This window comes from Nycticebus coucang, chromosome 2 (assembly GCF_027406575.1).
Source record: "Nycticebus coucang isolate mNycCou1 chromosome 2, mNycCou1.pri, whole genome shotgun sequence".
Classification (NCBI taxonomy): domain Eukaryota; kingdom Metazoa; phylum Chordata; class Mammalia; order Primates; family Lorisidae; genus Nycticebus; species Nycticebus coucang.
In genome coordinates, this window is record NC_069781.1 from 61,369,637 (window position 1) to 61,387,221 (window position 17,585).

General features: G+C 34.0%; 1 protein-coding gene across 6 annotated transcripts in view; it reads right to left on the reverse strand.

The window, feature by feature from the left end:
• The window catches only part of CNTLN (centlein), a 379,922-nt gene that overhangs the window by 248,564 nt on the left and 113,773 nt on the right, over nt 1-17,585 (reverse strand). For 4 of the 6 annotated variants that reach the window (XM_053572079.1, XM_053572076.1, XM_053572075.1 and 1 more), the window contains exon 6: nt 7,327-7,460. In XM_053572079.1, the coding sequence (XP_053428054.1) occupies nt 7,327-7,460 (134 nt within the window). Of the gene's footprint in view, nt 1-7,322; nt 7,461-17,585 lie in introns of all 6 variants that reach the window. The other 2 variants (XM_053572077.1, XM_053572073.1) reach the window with 1 other exon arrangement.

Consider the following 17,585-nt stretch of genomic DNA (forward strand, 5'->3'; position numbering starts at 1 on the left):
AGAAGACATTTCAATTCTAAATATCTATGCACCCAATTTAAATGCTCCCAGATTCTTGAAACAGACCTTACTCAGTCTGAGCAATATGATGTCTGATAATACCATAATAACAGGGGTCCTTAACACTCCTCTTACAGAGCTGGACAGATCCTCTAAACAGAAATTAAACAAGAATAGAAGAGATTTAAATGAGACCCTAGAACAACTGTGCTTGATAGACGCATACAGAACACTCCATCTCAAAGATAAAGAATATACATTCTTCTCATCACCCCATGGAACATTCTCCAAAATTGATCATATCCTGGGACACAAAACAAATATCAACAGAATCAAAAGAATTGAAATTTTACCTTGTATCTTCCACCCATCATAAGGCACTAAAGGTGCAACTCAACTCTAACAAAAATGCTTGACCCCACCAAAAGGCATGGAAATTAAACAATCTTCTGTTGAATAACAGATGGGTGCAGGAAGAAATAAAACAGGAAATCATTAACTTCCTTGAGCATAACAACAATGAAGACACAAGCTACCAAAACCTGTGGGATACTGCAAAAGCAGTTTTGAGAGGAAAAGTCATCGCTTTAGATGCCTACATTCGAAAAACAGAAAGAGAGGGCATCGACAATCTCACAAGAGATCTTATGGAATTGGAAAAAGAAGAACAATCTAAGCCTAAACTCAGTAGAAGAAAAGAAATATCCAAAATCAAATCAGAGATCAATGAAATTGAAAACAAAAGAATCATTCAGAAAATTATTCAAACAAGGAGTTGGTTTTTTGAAAAAATAAATAAAATAGATAAACCATTGGCCAGACTAACGAGGAATAGAAAAGTAAAATCTCTAGTAACCTCAATCAGAAATGATAAAGGGGAAATAACAACTGATCCCACAGAGATACAAGAGATCATCTCTGAATACTACCAGAAACTCTATGCCCAGAAATTTGACAATGTGAAAGAAATGGATCAATATTTGGAATCACACCCTCTCCCTAGACTCAGCCAGGAAGAAATAGAGCTCCTGAACAGACCAATTTCAAGCACTGAGATCAAAGAAACAATAAAAAATCTTCCAAACAAAAAATGCCCTGGTCCAGATGGCTTCACTCCAGAATTCTATCAAACCTTCAAGGAAGAGCTTATTCCTGTACTGCAGAAATTATTCCAAAAAATTGAGGAAGAAGGAATCTTCCCCAACACATTCTATGAAGCAAACATCACCCTGATACCAAAACCAGGAAAAGACCCAAACAAAAAGGAGAATTTCAGACCAATCTCACTCATGAACATAGACGCAAAAATTCTCAACAAAATCCTAGCCAATAGATTACAGCTTATTATCAAAAAAGTCATTCATCATGATCAAGTAGGCTTCATCCCAGGGATGCAAGGCTGGTTTAACATACGCAAGTCTATAAACGTTATCCACCATATTAACAGAGGCAAAAATAAGATCACATGATCCTCTCAATAGATGCAGAAAAAGCATTTGATAAAATCCAGCATCCTTTTCTAATTAGAACACTGAAGAGTATAGGCATAGGTGGCACATTTATAAAACTGATTGAAGCTATCTATGACAAACCCACAGCCAATATTTTACTGAATGGAGTAAAACTCAAAGCTTTTCCTCTTAGAACTGGAACCAGACAAGGTTGTCCTCTGTCACCTTTACTATTCAACGTAGTGCTGGAAGTTCTAGCCAATACAATTAGGCAAGACAAGGAAATAAAGGGAATCCAAATGGGAGCAGAGGAGGTCAAACTCTCCCTTCTGCTGACGACATGATCTTATACTTAGAGAACCCTAAAGACTCAACCACAAGACTCCTAGAAGTCATCAAAAAATACAGTAATGTTTCAGGGTATAAAATCTATGTCCACAAGTCAGTAGCCTTTGTGTACACCAATAACAGTCAAGATGAGAAGCTAATTAAGGACACAACTCCCTTCACCATAGTCTCAAAGAAAATGAAATACTTAGGAATATACCTAACGAAGGAGGTGAAGGACCTCTATAAAGAAAACTATGAAATCCTCAGGAAGGAAATAGCAGAGGATATTAACAAATGGAAGAACATACCATGCTCATGGATGGGAAGAATCAACATTGTTAAAATGTCTATACTTCCCAAAGCAATCTACTATTGCTATTCAATGCCATTCCTATCAAAATACCAACATCGTACTTTCAAGATTTGGAAAAAATGATTCTGCTTTTGTATGGAACCGGAAAAAACCCGTATAGCTAAGGCAGCTCTCTGTAACAAAAATAAAGCTGGGGGCATCAGCATACCAGATTTTAGTCTGCCGCGGACCACCCTGTCGGTGGGCTTCAGTCTGAGGGGGAGCAGGGAGAAGGAACGAGGAAAGTTGAGAGGTCGGCGCAGGAAAGACAGTCTGGCACACCACGGGTGAAGTATGCAGCTGTAATTTTACTGTGAAACTTATGCAAGTACTTATACACTTCTGCTCACAGGCAGGGGCGTCATGGGTTACACAAGGGTCATTCTGAATTACTGGGAAAGTTACAAATTTTTTCCTTACGGTTGCAGTTTTGTGTTTAGGTAAGCTCTGATTGTTTTAGATATTTTTAACAATGTAATTACTTTGTCTCTGTTCGTAATTGATAGCAGTTAAAAGCATACCTAAAATAAACAGTACCACTCATGGTTGTGAAATTGTTTTACTCCTAAATCATTGGTATTTACTGTGATGGTATTTATTACTTAAACGTTTTAGTGCCTGACTTATAGGCGGCTCTGAGTCTAGCAGGCTTGTGCCTTATCTTATTCTGTAGTGTGATGGGTTCAGCTTTGAGAAAGTACATTGTGATTAGTGTCAGAGCACACAGACCTATGCTAAAGAAAAACAAAGTAATAAATTTTAAAGGCTGCCACGGTCGTTCAAGCTCCTGCGGATGACCTGGCACGTAAAGCACCGTTTCTGATGCCGTTTGTGCAGGGGTCGCTGGGGGCAAAGCTCCGTGGAGCACAAGCCTCCTTACCAGAGTTCTAAAACGCGGACAGCGCTGCCTCACTATGGCTGTGGTGCCGTGGGTGCGGCATTAGTCTGTACTACAAAGCCATAGTGCTCAAGACAGCATGGTACTGGCACAAAAACAGAGACATAGACACTTGGAATCGAATTGAAAACCAAGAAATGAAACTAACATTTTACAACCACCTAATCTTTGATAAACCAAACAAGAACATACCTTGGGGGAAAGACTCCCTATTCAATAAATGGTGTTGGGAGAACTGGATGTCTACATGTAAAAGACTGAAACTGGACCCACACCTTTCCCCACTCACAAAAATTGATTCAAGATGGATAAAGGACTTAAACTTAAGGCATGAAACAATAAAAATCCTCCAAGAAAGCATTGGAAAAACACTGGAAGATATTGGCCTGGGGAAAGACTTCATGAAGAAGACTGCCATGGCAATTGCAACAACAACAAAAATAAACAAATGGGACTTCATTAAACTGAAAAGCTTCTGTACAGCTAAGGAGACAATAACCAAAGCAAAGAGACAACCTACACAATGGGAAAGGACATTTGCATATTTTCAATCAGACAAAAGCTTGATAACTAGGATCTATAGAGAACTCAAATTAATCCACATGAAAAAAACCAACAATCCCTTATATCAATGGGCAAGAGACATGAATAGAACTTTCTCTAAAGACGACAGACGAATGGCTAACAAACACATGAAAAAATGTTCATCATCTCTATATATTAGAGAAATGCAAATCAAAACAACCCTGAGATATCATCTAACCCCAGTGAGAATGGCCCACATCACAAAATCTCAAAACTGCGGATGCTGGCGTGGATGTGGAGAGAAGGGAACACTTTTACACTGCTGGTGGGACTGCAAACTAGTACAACCTTTCTGGAAGGAAGTATGGAGAAACCTCAAAGCACTCAACCTAGACCTCCCATTTGATCCTGCAATCCCATTACTGGGCATCTACCCAGAAGGAAAAAAATCCTTTTATCATAAGGACACTTGTACTAGACTGTTTATTGCAGCTCAATTTACAATCACCAAAATGTGGAAACAGCCTAATTGCCCACCAACCCAGGAATGGATTAACAAGCTGTGGTATATGTATACCATGGAATACTATTTAGCCATTAAAAAAAAAAATGGAGACTTTACGTCCTTCGTATTAACCTGGATGGACGTGGAAGACATTATTCTTAGTAAAGCATCACAAGAATGGAGAAACATGAATTCTATGTACTCAATTTTGATATGAGGACAATTAATGACAATTATAGTTATGGGGGGGGAACAGAAAGAGGGAAGGAGGGAGGTGGGTGGGGCCTTGGTATGTGTCACACTTTATGGGGGCAAGACATGATTGCAAGAGGGACTTTGCCTAACAATTGCAATCAGTGTAACCTGGCTTATTGTACCCTCAATGAATCCTCAACAATAAAAATAAATAAATAAATAAATAAATAAAAAATATCGCACAGCACAACGGGTGATATGGATTAAATATTCAATAAAATATAAATGATTATGAATGTCAAAAAAACAAATCCATGCAGAAACAAAGCTAAGTCAAATACATCATTTATCAACAAAGAAAAACATATCACAATAAGAAAGTGCCTGGACATGGTCTTTGTGTGTTTTCAGCACAACATAGAGCTTCAGTAAAGTGGTATATCACAACCACCACTCCCTCATAAAATAAAAAGGATGAGAAAAATAAGACACATAGTACATCCAACAGGTAATCCTTATGCAGATAACCCAGGAGAAATACTGCAGACATCCCAACTACTACCCTGTAATGAGGGCTCAAGTCAAAGTTCTCTGCTCCACACTACCAACTATGTGCTATTATTCTCCTCCTTTATGATTTCCTGATAATCAAACTCATATAATTACACATGGTCCATTAGCCATTACTGTTTTACTGGTTGTGTAAAAAAATGTTTTCTTTCACTGTTGTGTAAAGAAAACATGCATCTATGAATATTATTTCTCTATTTACTATAACTTATAGCTCTCTCAGTATACTAAATTTAAGTATATAAACCTTACCAAAATTTAGAGGAAAAAACACAACTATTATAATCCCATACCCTTCACTTTGCGCCATATCCTAGAATGGATCCCATGTTCCATGTAATATCCTAGCACCATTCTGCTCTAAAATGCAACTGTTCTTGTTGAAATGTTTTGCGCAGTTCTCGATGTCGTATTTTAAGAAGCATATTGACAATGTAAAATATGGCCAGAATGGCAACTCAAATCACTATTAATATAACATAAGTGAAACTTACATATGGAGAATTTATGTGAGAAATATAAGTAGTTAATCAATTAATGAAAAAAGTGTCATCGATAACTGTCTTCTGCCAGTGAACTATGTCACAGAACAGAGATTAAATTTTTTCTGAGATTCTCCAGAAAATAAAACTAAGGTCAATGGGTGGCAATGTAAAAAAAAAAAATTTCACTTCACTATATGAAAAACAATGTTCAAAAAATTAAATAATATAAAATGAAGATGGTAATCTTGAAAAATATGAGAAACTTTTAAACTGAAAGTGTCAAGCAACATATAAATACTACCCTATCTTATTGGAAAGAGGATTAGAATAAATGATAATTTTTAAACTCCTTCCAAATCTAAGATTCTATTCCCATTTAGAATTACTTTTCATACTTTATTAAGTAATTTGCTTAAAAAATGTTTACACCATGAGTAGAAACGTTAGCCAGTCTATCATCTATGAAGTTTATACTTTTCCTTACAATTATGATGAGAAAGCTTTTAAAATGTGAAGTAAGACATGTTTTTGTTTTTTGAGACAGTCTTACTTTATTACCCTTGGTAGAGTGTCATTGCTCACAGCAACCTCAAACTCTTGGGCGTAAGTGATTCTCTTGCCTCAGCCCCAGATTATCACAGACTATAGGCACCTGCCACAAGGTTGGCTATTTTTAGAGACCAGGATCTCGCTCTAGCTCAGCTGGTCTGGAACTCATGAGTTCAAGCAGTCCACCAGTGTTGGCCTCCCAGAGTGCTAGGGTTACAGGTGTAAGCCACCACACCTGGCCAGGGCACTTTTTAAAATTCTAATTCATTTTAATTTTATTGACTTCAATAAAGATAGTCTCTCTTCCAAACTAAATTCACAATGGCATATTTAAATATACAAAATCTTATTTTACCCAAGGAAATTTTTATAAAAACACTTGATATACAACAACTCAACCAATGCCCACTAACATGAAAGAAAAGCTCTCAGCCAAGTATTACCAAAAGAACTCCACCCCAATGTGTACTAGAATGGCAATGATTTCCCCTTCCTCATATGCACTAAGGTTTTTTTATTTAAATATACAATCAAAGCTTATAATATATCCCTAGAATCATACCTTAAATTCATTCTCTTGTGCTACTAAAATACATATATACATACATATGTGTATGAGAATATGTATTAATCTGTGAACCAAGCAAAAATCTTGTCTTGATATATTCTAACACTATTTTCTGAAAAAGGTAATTATGAAGAAAATTAATAGTCAGTTTTAACCCTGTCATAAAACTTAAAAACATGTATATTGTGTTTACTTTTTCTTTCTTTCTTTCTGTATTTATTTATTTATTTATTTATTTTTTAACTGTGGCATCATAACAACCTCAAACTTGGACTCAAGCAATCTTCTTGCTTCAGCCTCTGAAGTAGCTGGAACTACAGGCCAAGGAAAACCACACCTTGCTAGTTTTTCTATTTTTAGTAGAAACACAGTCTCACTCTTGCTCCATTGCTCCAGCTGGTATTCACTCTGGGCTTCAAGAGTGCTACAACTACAAGAGTGAGCCACCCACCCAGCCTTGTGCTTATTTTTTCAAGTAATACCACTTTATGATTAGTATTATAAAATCATTTATGTTGATATAGAAAGAGTATTTCATAAGTTAAAGTACATGACATAACAAAATTAAAAGTCAAAATTGTTTCTCAGTTATTATTGTACATTATAACAATTATCACATAACACACAGCTAGAAATGTTAAAAGAAAACAATCAATTAATGTATTGTCCTTATGAAACACTGAAACAAAGGTACTCTTTGACTACCCTGTTCCAATTCTGTGGACAACCTGATTCTTCCAGGTAACTATTCCCAATTTAATGTTTATAATTCCAGATTTTCAATTCACAAACACATATACCCATAGAAAACACATTATTGACTTTTGGGGGTACTGATAATAAATCTAAATACTTACTGACATTTCTGTAATGTAAATTAAAAGTTGAATATACTTGCCTGACCAGGGTAATATCCATATCCTTTTGAATAAGTTCAGTCTGTTTATTATTCAATTGTAATGATAAGGCATTATATTTAGTCTGTGATATTTCAATTTCTTTCTTTGCTTCAAATAAACTGTCTTCAAAGGCCTAAAATTAGAGAACTTGTGTCACACTCAAACATAATAAATATAATATATAATAAAAATTCTGTTATGTTACCTATTTCACAAAATGACAGAGAAAAAACTCAATGATTTATTTTTCACTTAAAAAATTTGATACAAACTATAATTTTTATATCAGTCATGGATTTTTTGTTCAGAAACAAAAAAATACCATGGCTTTGTGGCAAAATTTGATGTTATATTTTCAAATAATATATTATAGAATTAATTTTAACTACTTTTGTGAAGAATTAAGTATTATATCTAAATAAAGTATATCCACATAAACACCATATAATCATTATTTCTAAAAATGAACATAAAGGTTTAGGTAAAACACTAGATATTCCTATATATATTCACAAAAAAAGCATTGATATACACATAAGTGGGCAGATAGACAGAGGAAGGAGAGAAAAGGAGGAGGGAGGAAGAAAAGACTTTTTAAAAAACCTAAAATACTCAAAACCAAAAATAACTATGCTGATGAATCTGAAACACATACTAAGTCAGAGCTAAGCAAATACCTTTGTATCTCTGTGACATACTACGTAGAGAGATGGCTAGATTTTCAAATGAGAAATAGTTAAGACTAAATGCACTGACATACTTAGCAGAAGAATCCAAACTCAGAAAATGAAACTACAGACTTGTAAAAAAAAAAAGTTCTCATACTCTTAAAAGGAGATTAAAAAATAAATTTGAGATTATGGCCTACATATGTAGAAGAAATTTTGAAAGCAGCACACATAGGACCTATCTAAAGCTGTTCATGTCAAAATACAATGTTACTTATGCCAAGTATTAGAATGAGGCAAGAACCCCCAGCCTCAAAGAAAAACATGTAGTTCCAGACTGGGGTACTCAAAAGTGCTTAATGTGGACAAATAGAGGACACCGAAACATTCCCACTCAAGATAAACCCTTAGAAAGTCTAACATTCAAAAAGAGAGTCAACAAAGTGAACAAAAGAAAATAAACACTATCCTAGCAAATATCAAAACCATTTCAAAAGAACTATAAATAAACTTAACATACTAAAATTTTATGAAATAAATATTACGAAACAAAAATGCAACAACCAGGCACCCAAAGTGAAAAAAATGACAGTTGGTATCAAAAGTAGAAGCAAAGGGATCAATAAAAAATTAATGAAATAATCCAACCAAAGCTGTTGGTAGCCTGATAAGTCATAAAACAGGTGGCAAAAAGTCATATTTCAGATATATTCTGAAGGTAGAAAGGATAGGACCTGTTGATAAGTTGCTGTGGGGTAGCAAGACAAAGATAGGAATCAAAGATTTCTCACAGGGAGTTGGCCTGAACAAATAGGTCAGTGATTTTTAATAGGTATGCTGCATCACGCTGGTATGGCATGAGAGGATCTTAGGTGTGCCTAGAAATTTTTTAAAGATCATTAATTAAATTATTTTTGAAAAAAGTTCAAAGCCCAGCAAGTATGTTCTTATTTTTACTGTTTTTGATCTACATAATTCAAGTGTGCCATGGAAGTGGCACACTTGAACATGGAACATATTGGTTCGTGCTTTGGGATAAAAAAAGGTTGAAAAACTGTGATATAGGTGAATAGGGATTCCATTTACCATGAATGTGATAGGGCAGATTAGGAAAGAGATTGGTTTGAAGACAATCATCCAGTTGTGTGCTTCATATGAATATAATATATATTTTTAAGTCATTAGAAAATACTAGAACAAGTTCCCAATAAGCTTAAAACCTACAAATCTTTTCATAAAAATCCTAAATTGCTAGAATAAAACAAATAGCAGAACTTCATTGTACCAATAACCACAGAAGGGGAGAAATCAAAAGAGGAAAGTGGACCCATAAGTACAGGTAGTCTTAAAGGCACACAAAATTCTATCTTGGGTTTCCACTGTTGGGACATCACAGCAAAAAACAAAAATACAACTCTCTGAAGGAAGGCTTCTTGATAACAATACAGTGTCAAAGTAAATTTTTCATTGCTTCCACTGTATAGTGTACAATTTTTGAGCCATTTGACTATAAATTTAAAAATTCAAAAGTAGAAAAAAAAGGAAATTTCAAAAGGATAATTAAAAATTTAATAAATATCAATACATTTAACCAAATATATAAAATCTACTCACAAAAACACTTTGCCTGGTCCTGAAAGTTTCTTAAATTTCAACTCCAGTTTTATAGGAAATGTTATATGGGATTTAAAATGGAAGTTCCTAGCTTATTTTGTGAAATTTGCATAATTGTTTATCCAATTTGCATAATTATTTATCGAAGTCAGAAAAAGGCAATGCAAAAAAAGGAACATTTCAGAGCAATATCACTTAGGAACATAGACACAAAAATCCAAAATAAGTTATACCATACTAAAGAAAATTTGTGTTTATTTATAGAGTTATATCATTCCAGAAATGCAAAGATGATTTAACATAAGAAAATCTATTAATATAATTTATCACATTAATAAATTAAAGGAAAAAAGTATAAACAAATCAATAGATTCCCAAAAAAAGTTTTAAAACAATACAACACCTTTACAGAATGTTTTTTTTTTAATTGCCAACAAAATAGGAATATAGAGAAAATTCTGAATTTGGTAATAAGAATGCCAAAAACATCTACAAATATTATAATTAATGGTGCAATTTTTAATTAAAAATCAAGAAAAACTTGCTTTACATTTTAAAATGTCATACAGGTTTTAACTAACATAATAAGAGGGGGAGAAAGGATATTAAATATATATTGTTAAGCGAAATAGTATACTCTTATTAGCTATCCATAAGATCTTACACACACATAAAAAAAATAAAAGAAAGAATACACACTTAGAACTAGAGTTGAGCAACATTAGAGTAAAAGATGACTACAAAATTTAATTGCTTTTCTATATACTACAACATTTACAATACCAACAAGAAATACAAAATAACAAGAAATAAATCTTATAAACCAAGGTACAATAGTTATAAAATCTTACTGAAAAATATGAAATATAACCTAAATAGACGGGAAGATATACCAGGTACATGAATGGAAAGAATCCTTACTATAAACATATCGGTTCTTTCCAAATTTATCTAAAAATACAATGCAATTTTAACAAAAATTCTAATGGTTTGCTATTGAACTTAGCTACTAGTGCTAAAATTCCTATTACTAATAAGCCAAAACTAAGAAATTTTCAAATAGGACAAAGAATAGAAAATGTTCCTACTAAAGAAAAAATTTTAATAAGCTTTGCAAATTTAAAATGCAATTCTCAAAGAGGGATAAACTAATAGGCCAAAGACACATTAAACATAATCCAGAAGCAGACCAAATAATATATATTGAAATTTGATAAAAGATGAAAATATCCTTCTACATCTTTGGGAAAAGGCTGAACTGCCCAATAAATGCCAGCGGTACTATGATTAAATAGAAACCTACCCAACCAGGACCAAAAACATCTATCTACCCTTCTTCCCAAACTTGTCTTCATTCATTCCATTTGTCACCATGTAACACAGCTTACTTTTTCATTGCTAATGTGTTTTATACCTCTTACCACTACAATATAAATTCTATAAAAACAGGCATTTTTAAACTGTTGCTTCTGAGTTACTGTGTAGTGCCAGTCACATACTTTATACCCAATAAACTTTTGTTGAATATGGAGAACTGTAAAATTCTTTTCTCCAAACTTACACTAACCACACCCTGTCACCAACCCTTACTCTTTAGTGTCAGGAGACTAACCCACTTCATCCAACTTCTTCAAGTTAAAAATTCGATAAAATATAAGATACACCAAATCACAAAGGACACAACTTCTTTCTGCAACACATGCTTAACCAAAGCCCACTAAACTTGGCAGCAGGCACCTGGCCGCTTTTGTTTCTTTCTCTATAAAGCCCCACTCATTTCACAACTTTGGTAAGACACTCCCACTACAGTTCTCCCTGTATTAACAACCTCATAAACCACCTATTTCTTGGGTTTCAGAAAGATTTTAAAATTTGACATTTTGATGTTCTGACTCAGTGTGTGGACAGAATTAAGGATGTCTCATCATTACCATGGTAGAGTGAGCACTGGAAGACTCGTTTCTACCCTGTTTGTGGAGATCAAAGGTCTAAGATATATAAACTTTGTTCCAGGTCCTGTGCTCTCAAATTTTTCTTACCCAAAAACGGGTAATTAGATTGTTTAGGATACATCTTCTGTTCCAGTAAATCTTTGACTTTTATTTTCCTTTTGGAAGCTTTCCATCTGAGAATATCCTTTCTCTTTCATTCTCAAAACCCTTTACACCAAATGGTACTTTTTCACTAGACATAATTTAGAAATAAAATGGCCCTTTTGGTTTCCTTGATACATGTTTAAACTATTTGGTATGCAGCATCTTAAAACACAGTCCTCTAGGAATTAGAAATATGAAAGCCTCTAAAGGAGAAAACAGCACCCAATATTCAGTGATTTCCTTAAATTAACTGCAATTATACAAAAAAACAAACATTTTTACTGAATACAGTTGCTACTCTATTGACTATAAATACTATCATATGTATCATTCCTTTATCTTTTTGAGTCAAAAGAACATAGGGATGGTAGAAAATGTCTAATTAATCTCTTAAAAATGCCTTCCCCACCACATATTTGATTGTAATTTGGGGTTTTTTCACAAAACAGCATATATTACTCTACTCATATCATTTGAATTAACATAATAGGAAGCCATCACCTCTGCATATTTAGTTTTTCAACAGTTAAATCTTTGCCTTCTCAAGGAAGAAATAATTTGATTTTTCAACAATATTTCCCCATTTTTTTAAAGCAGCTCCTTCTCATCTTTTTTCTGTTCTTCTCTCTCTTTTCCCATCACTGAGAAAACATTAAGTAAATTGGTCTGAAAAAGTCATTCTGTCATTATTTGTATAGTTTGCAACATATACAAATCGGAATACATATATTTTAGACCGCAACCAAAAAAAATCTAAGGATCCAATTGTATTTATTTCACTTGAAACAATATATGACGTTTCCACAACCAAAATGGCAGCATGAGAAGCTTCAGGGAGATAACACCTCCAGAGAAAAAGCATAATTGATGAAATATACAAAAAAAAAAAAACAAATGTTTGAAGGATCTGAAAATTGTCCCAAAGGCATACAGTAAATGAAGAAACATTTATTTAATAACACCTACAAAGGTCCATTAGGAACAGTGAGAATCTCTAGTATTTAAAGATACCAGCCCACTACAAGTTTAGCTTCACAGAAACACAGCCAACAACACAGACATCTTCCATAGGAGGGGCAGGACACTGGCGATCACAATCCTCTCTAACCTAGTTCCTGACCTCCTGACCATTCAGTGATCATTCATAGGAAAGAGGCTCTACTCTGGGTATCAGAAGTCAACAGTATCTGGGTACTAATCATGATCACACTCATCCCACATCATTCATAATCATGAGGTTCAATATGGAAAGAGGCAAGACTAGAAGACAAAAAGCTATCATTTCACCAAGCACCCTACTCGTAAAGCATGAATGTCACTTGAAATAAGTGGTTCATTTTTCCTACCCCAAGCTTAAAAACAGTGCTTCAGACATTGTGCCTAAGAATAGAGGCAGGCAATAAGAACAAAGAACTAAGATATTTCTTCCCTATTAAACTAACTCTGTTTGAAGCAGACAGTGGAGAAATATATTTACATTTTATAAATATATTTATATTTTTATATGTTATATATTATGAAAAACTGAATTTGTTAGCAAACTAAGGAAAACCTGGGATCTTCATGACAGTAACAAGATAAACTGTAAGCCAACCAGATAACTGGAAAAAACACTGCTAGTATAGCCCTTGAAGGCTATAAAGGCTATAAACTTTTAAAGACTGGCTGTATCAAAAACCATCTCTGCAAGCCAGAGCAATAAGGCAAGAAAAAGAAATAAATGGCATCAAAACAAGAATGAAAGAAGTAAAACTATCTCTGTCCAGAGACAAAAATGATCTTATATGTAGAAAATGCTAATCATGATTCCATGGAAAAAACTGTTGGAACTAATAAACAAACACAGCAAAGATACAGGACACAAAATTAAAATACAAAAATCAGTTGTGTTTCCATGCACTAACAATGATCAATCCAAGAAACAAAAACTAAAACAAATCACTAAGAAAAAACGCACTTACAACAGCATAAAAGAAAATAAAATACCTAAGAGAAAACTTAGCCAAAGAGGTAAAGGGCATATATACCGAAAACTACAAAACACTACAGAAAGAAATTAAAGGTGACATAAAAAATGGGAAGAAATAGTGTGTTACTAAAATGGAAGACTTAATACTGTTAAGATGTCAATACTACCCACAGTGATCTGTAGATTCAATACAATCCTTACCAAAATCCCCATTACCATTTTTTTAAAAATGGAAAAATCAATTCTAAAAATCATACAGAATCTCAAGAAAACCTAAACAGCTAAGACAAATTTTAAAAAGAACAATAAAGTTGAAGGTCTTACATTCCCTGATTCTGTAATTATTAAAAAGTTACAGTAATCCAAACAGTGTGGTACTGGGGGAGAAAAATCCAGATATAGAGACTAATATATACAATAGAAAGCCTAGAAAGAAACTCTCATATATGTAGCAAAATAAATTTTAAAAAAGGATACCAAGACCATTGGATGAAGAAAAGACAATCTTTTCAACAAATGGTGTTGGGAAAACTGGATATCCACATATAAAATAATTACACTAAAAAAAATCTTGTATCATATACAGGTATACTTAGTTTTACCATAGTTCTTTATTGTGCTTCACAAGACATTGCACTTCTTATAAATTAAAGGGTTGAGGCAATCCTGCAATAAGCAAGTCTATCAAGAGGCATTTTTTTCTAACAGCACGTGTGGACTTTGTTTATTTGTATTACATTTTGGTAATTCTAGGAATATTTCAAATTTTTCCAACATTATTGTATCTTTTATGGTAATCTGTAATCTTTGCTGTTACTGTTTTAATTGTTTGGAGGAGTTCATTCACGAGATTTAAGGCAAGATACCATGTATAAAACATAAAAGTACAAGGCTGAGGCTCGGCGGCCACAGCACAGTGATTAGGGCACCAGCCACATACACCAAAGCTGCTGGGTTCAGGCCCAGGCCAGGTAAACACAATACCAACTGCATCCCCAAAATAGCCGGACATTGTGGCAGGCTAAAAAAATAGTCCCAGCTACTTGGGAGACTGAGGCAAGAGAATCACTTAAGCCCAAGAGTTGGAGATTGCTGTGAGCTGTGAGCTGTGATACCACAGCACTCTACCCACAGCGACAAAGTGAGACTGTCTCAAAAAACAAACAAAAAAACCAGTACAAGGTTGAGCAGCAAGTGCTGATGTTGAAGCTACAGCAAGTTGTCTAGAAGATGTAACTAAGATTTTCAATGCAGACAAAACAACCTTCTATTAAAAGAAGATGCCATCTATGACTTTCACAGCTGGAGAGAAGTAAATCCCTGCCTTCTAAGCTTAACAAGATTTAACTTGTTGTAAAATAAGTTAACTTGTTAACTTTCTAACTCTCTTGTTATGGGCTAAGGCAGTTGGTGACTTAAGTCGAAGACCATGCAATATTTCCTATTCAAAACTCATAGGACCTTTAAGAATTATGCTAAATAACACTTCCTGGCTCTACAAATAGAAGAATAATGCCTATATATCAGTACCTCTGTATACAGCATGCTTTGCTGAATACAGTATTTAAAACAGATTGTTAATACCTATTGCTCACAAAAAAGATTACTTTCAAAACACTACTGCTCATTGACAATATCTTAGTTAACCCAAGAGCTCTGATTGTCATTTATAAAAAGATTAATGCTTTTTTATGCCAGGTAACACAGTATCAGTTTATAGCCCATGGATTAAGGAAGATTCACATTCTAGAATATGAAACCAAATGTTTGAAGGATCTGTTATTAAGAACATTTGTAATTCATGAGAGAAGGTCAAAATATTAACATTAACAGGAGTTTGAAATAATTTGATGCCAACCCTCAAGGATGACTTTGAGGGGTTCAAGATTACCATGGAATTATAGATGTTGTAGGAAATCAAGAGAATTAAAAGTAGAGTCTGAAGATGTCACTGAATTGCCGCAGTATCATGTTAACATTCAATAAGTGGGAATTGCTTTTTATGACATAAAAAAGAAAACCATTTTCTTGAGATGGCATATATTCCTGGTGAAGATACTGTGAACACTGTTCAAATGGTAACAAAAAACTGAGAATATTCCATAACTTTAATTTACAAGACAGCTGAAGTTTTGGCAGGATTGATTCTAATTTTTGAAGTTCTACTGCAGATAAAATGCTATCAACAGCATGCCATGAAAAATCCTTCATAAAGAAAAGTCAATTAGTATTGACTTTTTTCATTAGTGTGAAAAGCTTAATGGAAGAAAAAGTACCCAATGTACTCAGCCCTACTATGAAATTAATTTAGGGTTTTCACATGAAAGCTATAACCCAGTTACAACCTAAGAATAGGGGGAAGGGGGAAAAAAAAGGGGAGGGGGGGAAGATAGGTAGAGGGAGGGGGATTGGTGGGATTACACCTCCGGTGCATCTTACAAGGGTATATGTGAAACTTGGTAAATGTGGAATGTGTCTTGACACAGTAACTGAGAGAATGCCAGGAAGGCTATGTTAACCAGTGTGATGAAAGTGTGTCAAACGGTCTGTGAAACTAGTGTATGATGCCCCATGATCATATCAATGTACACAGCTATGATTTAATAAAAAAAAAAAGAAAGAAAGAAAACAAAACAGAAAAACTTAAATGTGAAGTAAATTGATTTTTCAATTTTTATAGAAAGGTATTGAAAGGATAAGAAAAGATTGACTAAATGGGGGAGGAAATCGTAAATTCTCAGAATTTGGGCAGGGAATACTTTGTTCTACCTTTCCACAACTCATTCTCCAGAATTACATATGTCCAAATTATACTTCAGAACCTGTTTTTTTTTCTTTTAAATACCTCTTATCGGCATGTTTGTTACAAATAAACGAACAGTGCATTTAGATTGTGATTTTAAAAGAGATGATAAGATTGGCAAGATGTAAAGGGTTTCAAAGGCAAAAAGGATGTTTCTATTTTGTTTTTGAGAAATGATAGATAATGTGTTTTCATCAAATATTATACATATTTAAACCCTCATTCCTGGATATTACTTCTTCTTATTCATTTAAATGTGAATAATTCATTATGCTTCTAAAATTAACTATCAAATCCATAACAAATTAAATTCAATAATTAAGTTGAAAATAAAAAGGGATTAAAGGGTAAAAAAAAAAAAAAAAAAAAAAAAAGAATTACCACAGCCACCTCACCTTCACCAAACACCACCCTAAGCAGTTAGCAGCCATCAAAAATAAGGCAAGATTATCCATAGCAAAAAGATGACAACTTGATGAAGACACAGATAATGGTTAGCATTTGTCAGAAATACTGTATTTTTTAATTATGATATATACATTGTTTTTTAGACATAATGTTATTGCACAGACATCAAGGACTTCATGTACAAGATAGCTGACCAGAGACAAGTGATTGCCAGACCATCTCAGAAAGAAGGAAAAGTTTTACCTGACAAAAACACATCTCAAGTATAATTCTGAAAGAAATTTGCCAGGAACTACTAGAGATTCCATGGGAAGAAGCTGCAGAGCAGAACAAAGAGCAAGATATCAACAGAGAACAAATGCAAGAAATTTAGAGTCCTGTAGCGAGGATAAGTGGAGATTTTGTTTCTCTCCTCTTCATGCTTCTAGTGTTGTACCCGCCAGCAGTGGAATTATAGACAAATGCCAGCACACTGATTTCAAATTAAGCAAGAGTCCTTTATTGGGCCAGCCAGTCAAGAGCAGGCTCACACCACAAAGTCTCTTGACCCCCTTGAAGTAGGGGTGCAAAGTTTTTATATGGCACTTCAAGCAGGGGATGGAAAAGTCCTAGCGTAAGCAGAATTTTACAGAAGCTAATGTCTGCAAGTTTAGAGCTATGGGGAGGGGTCTTACAGAGGGTCAAAAACTACACACAGACA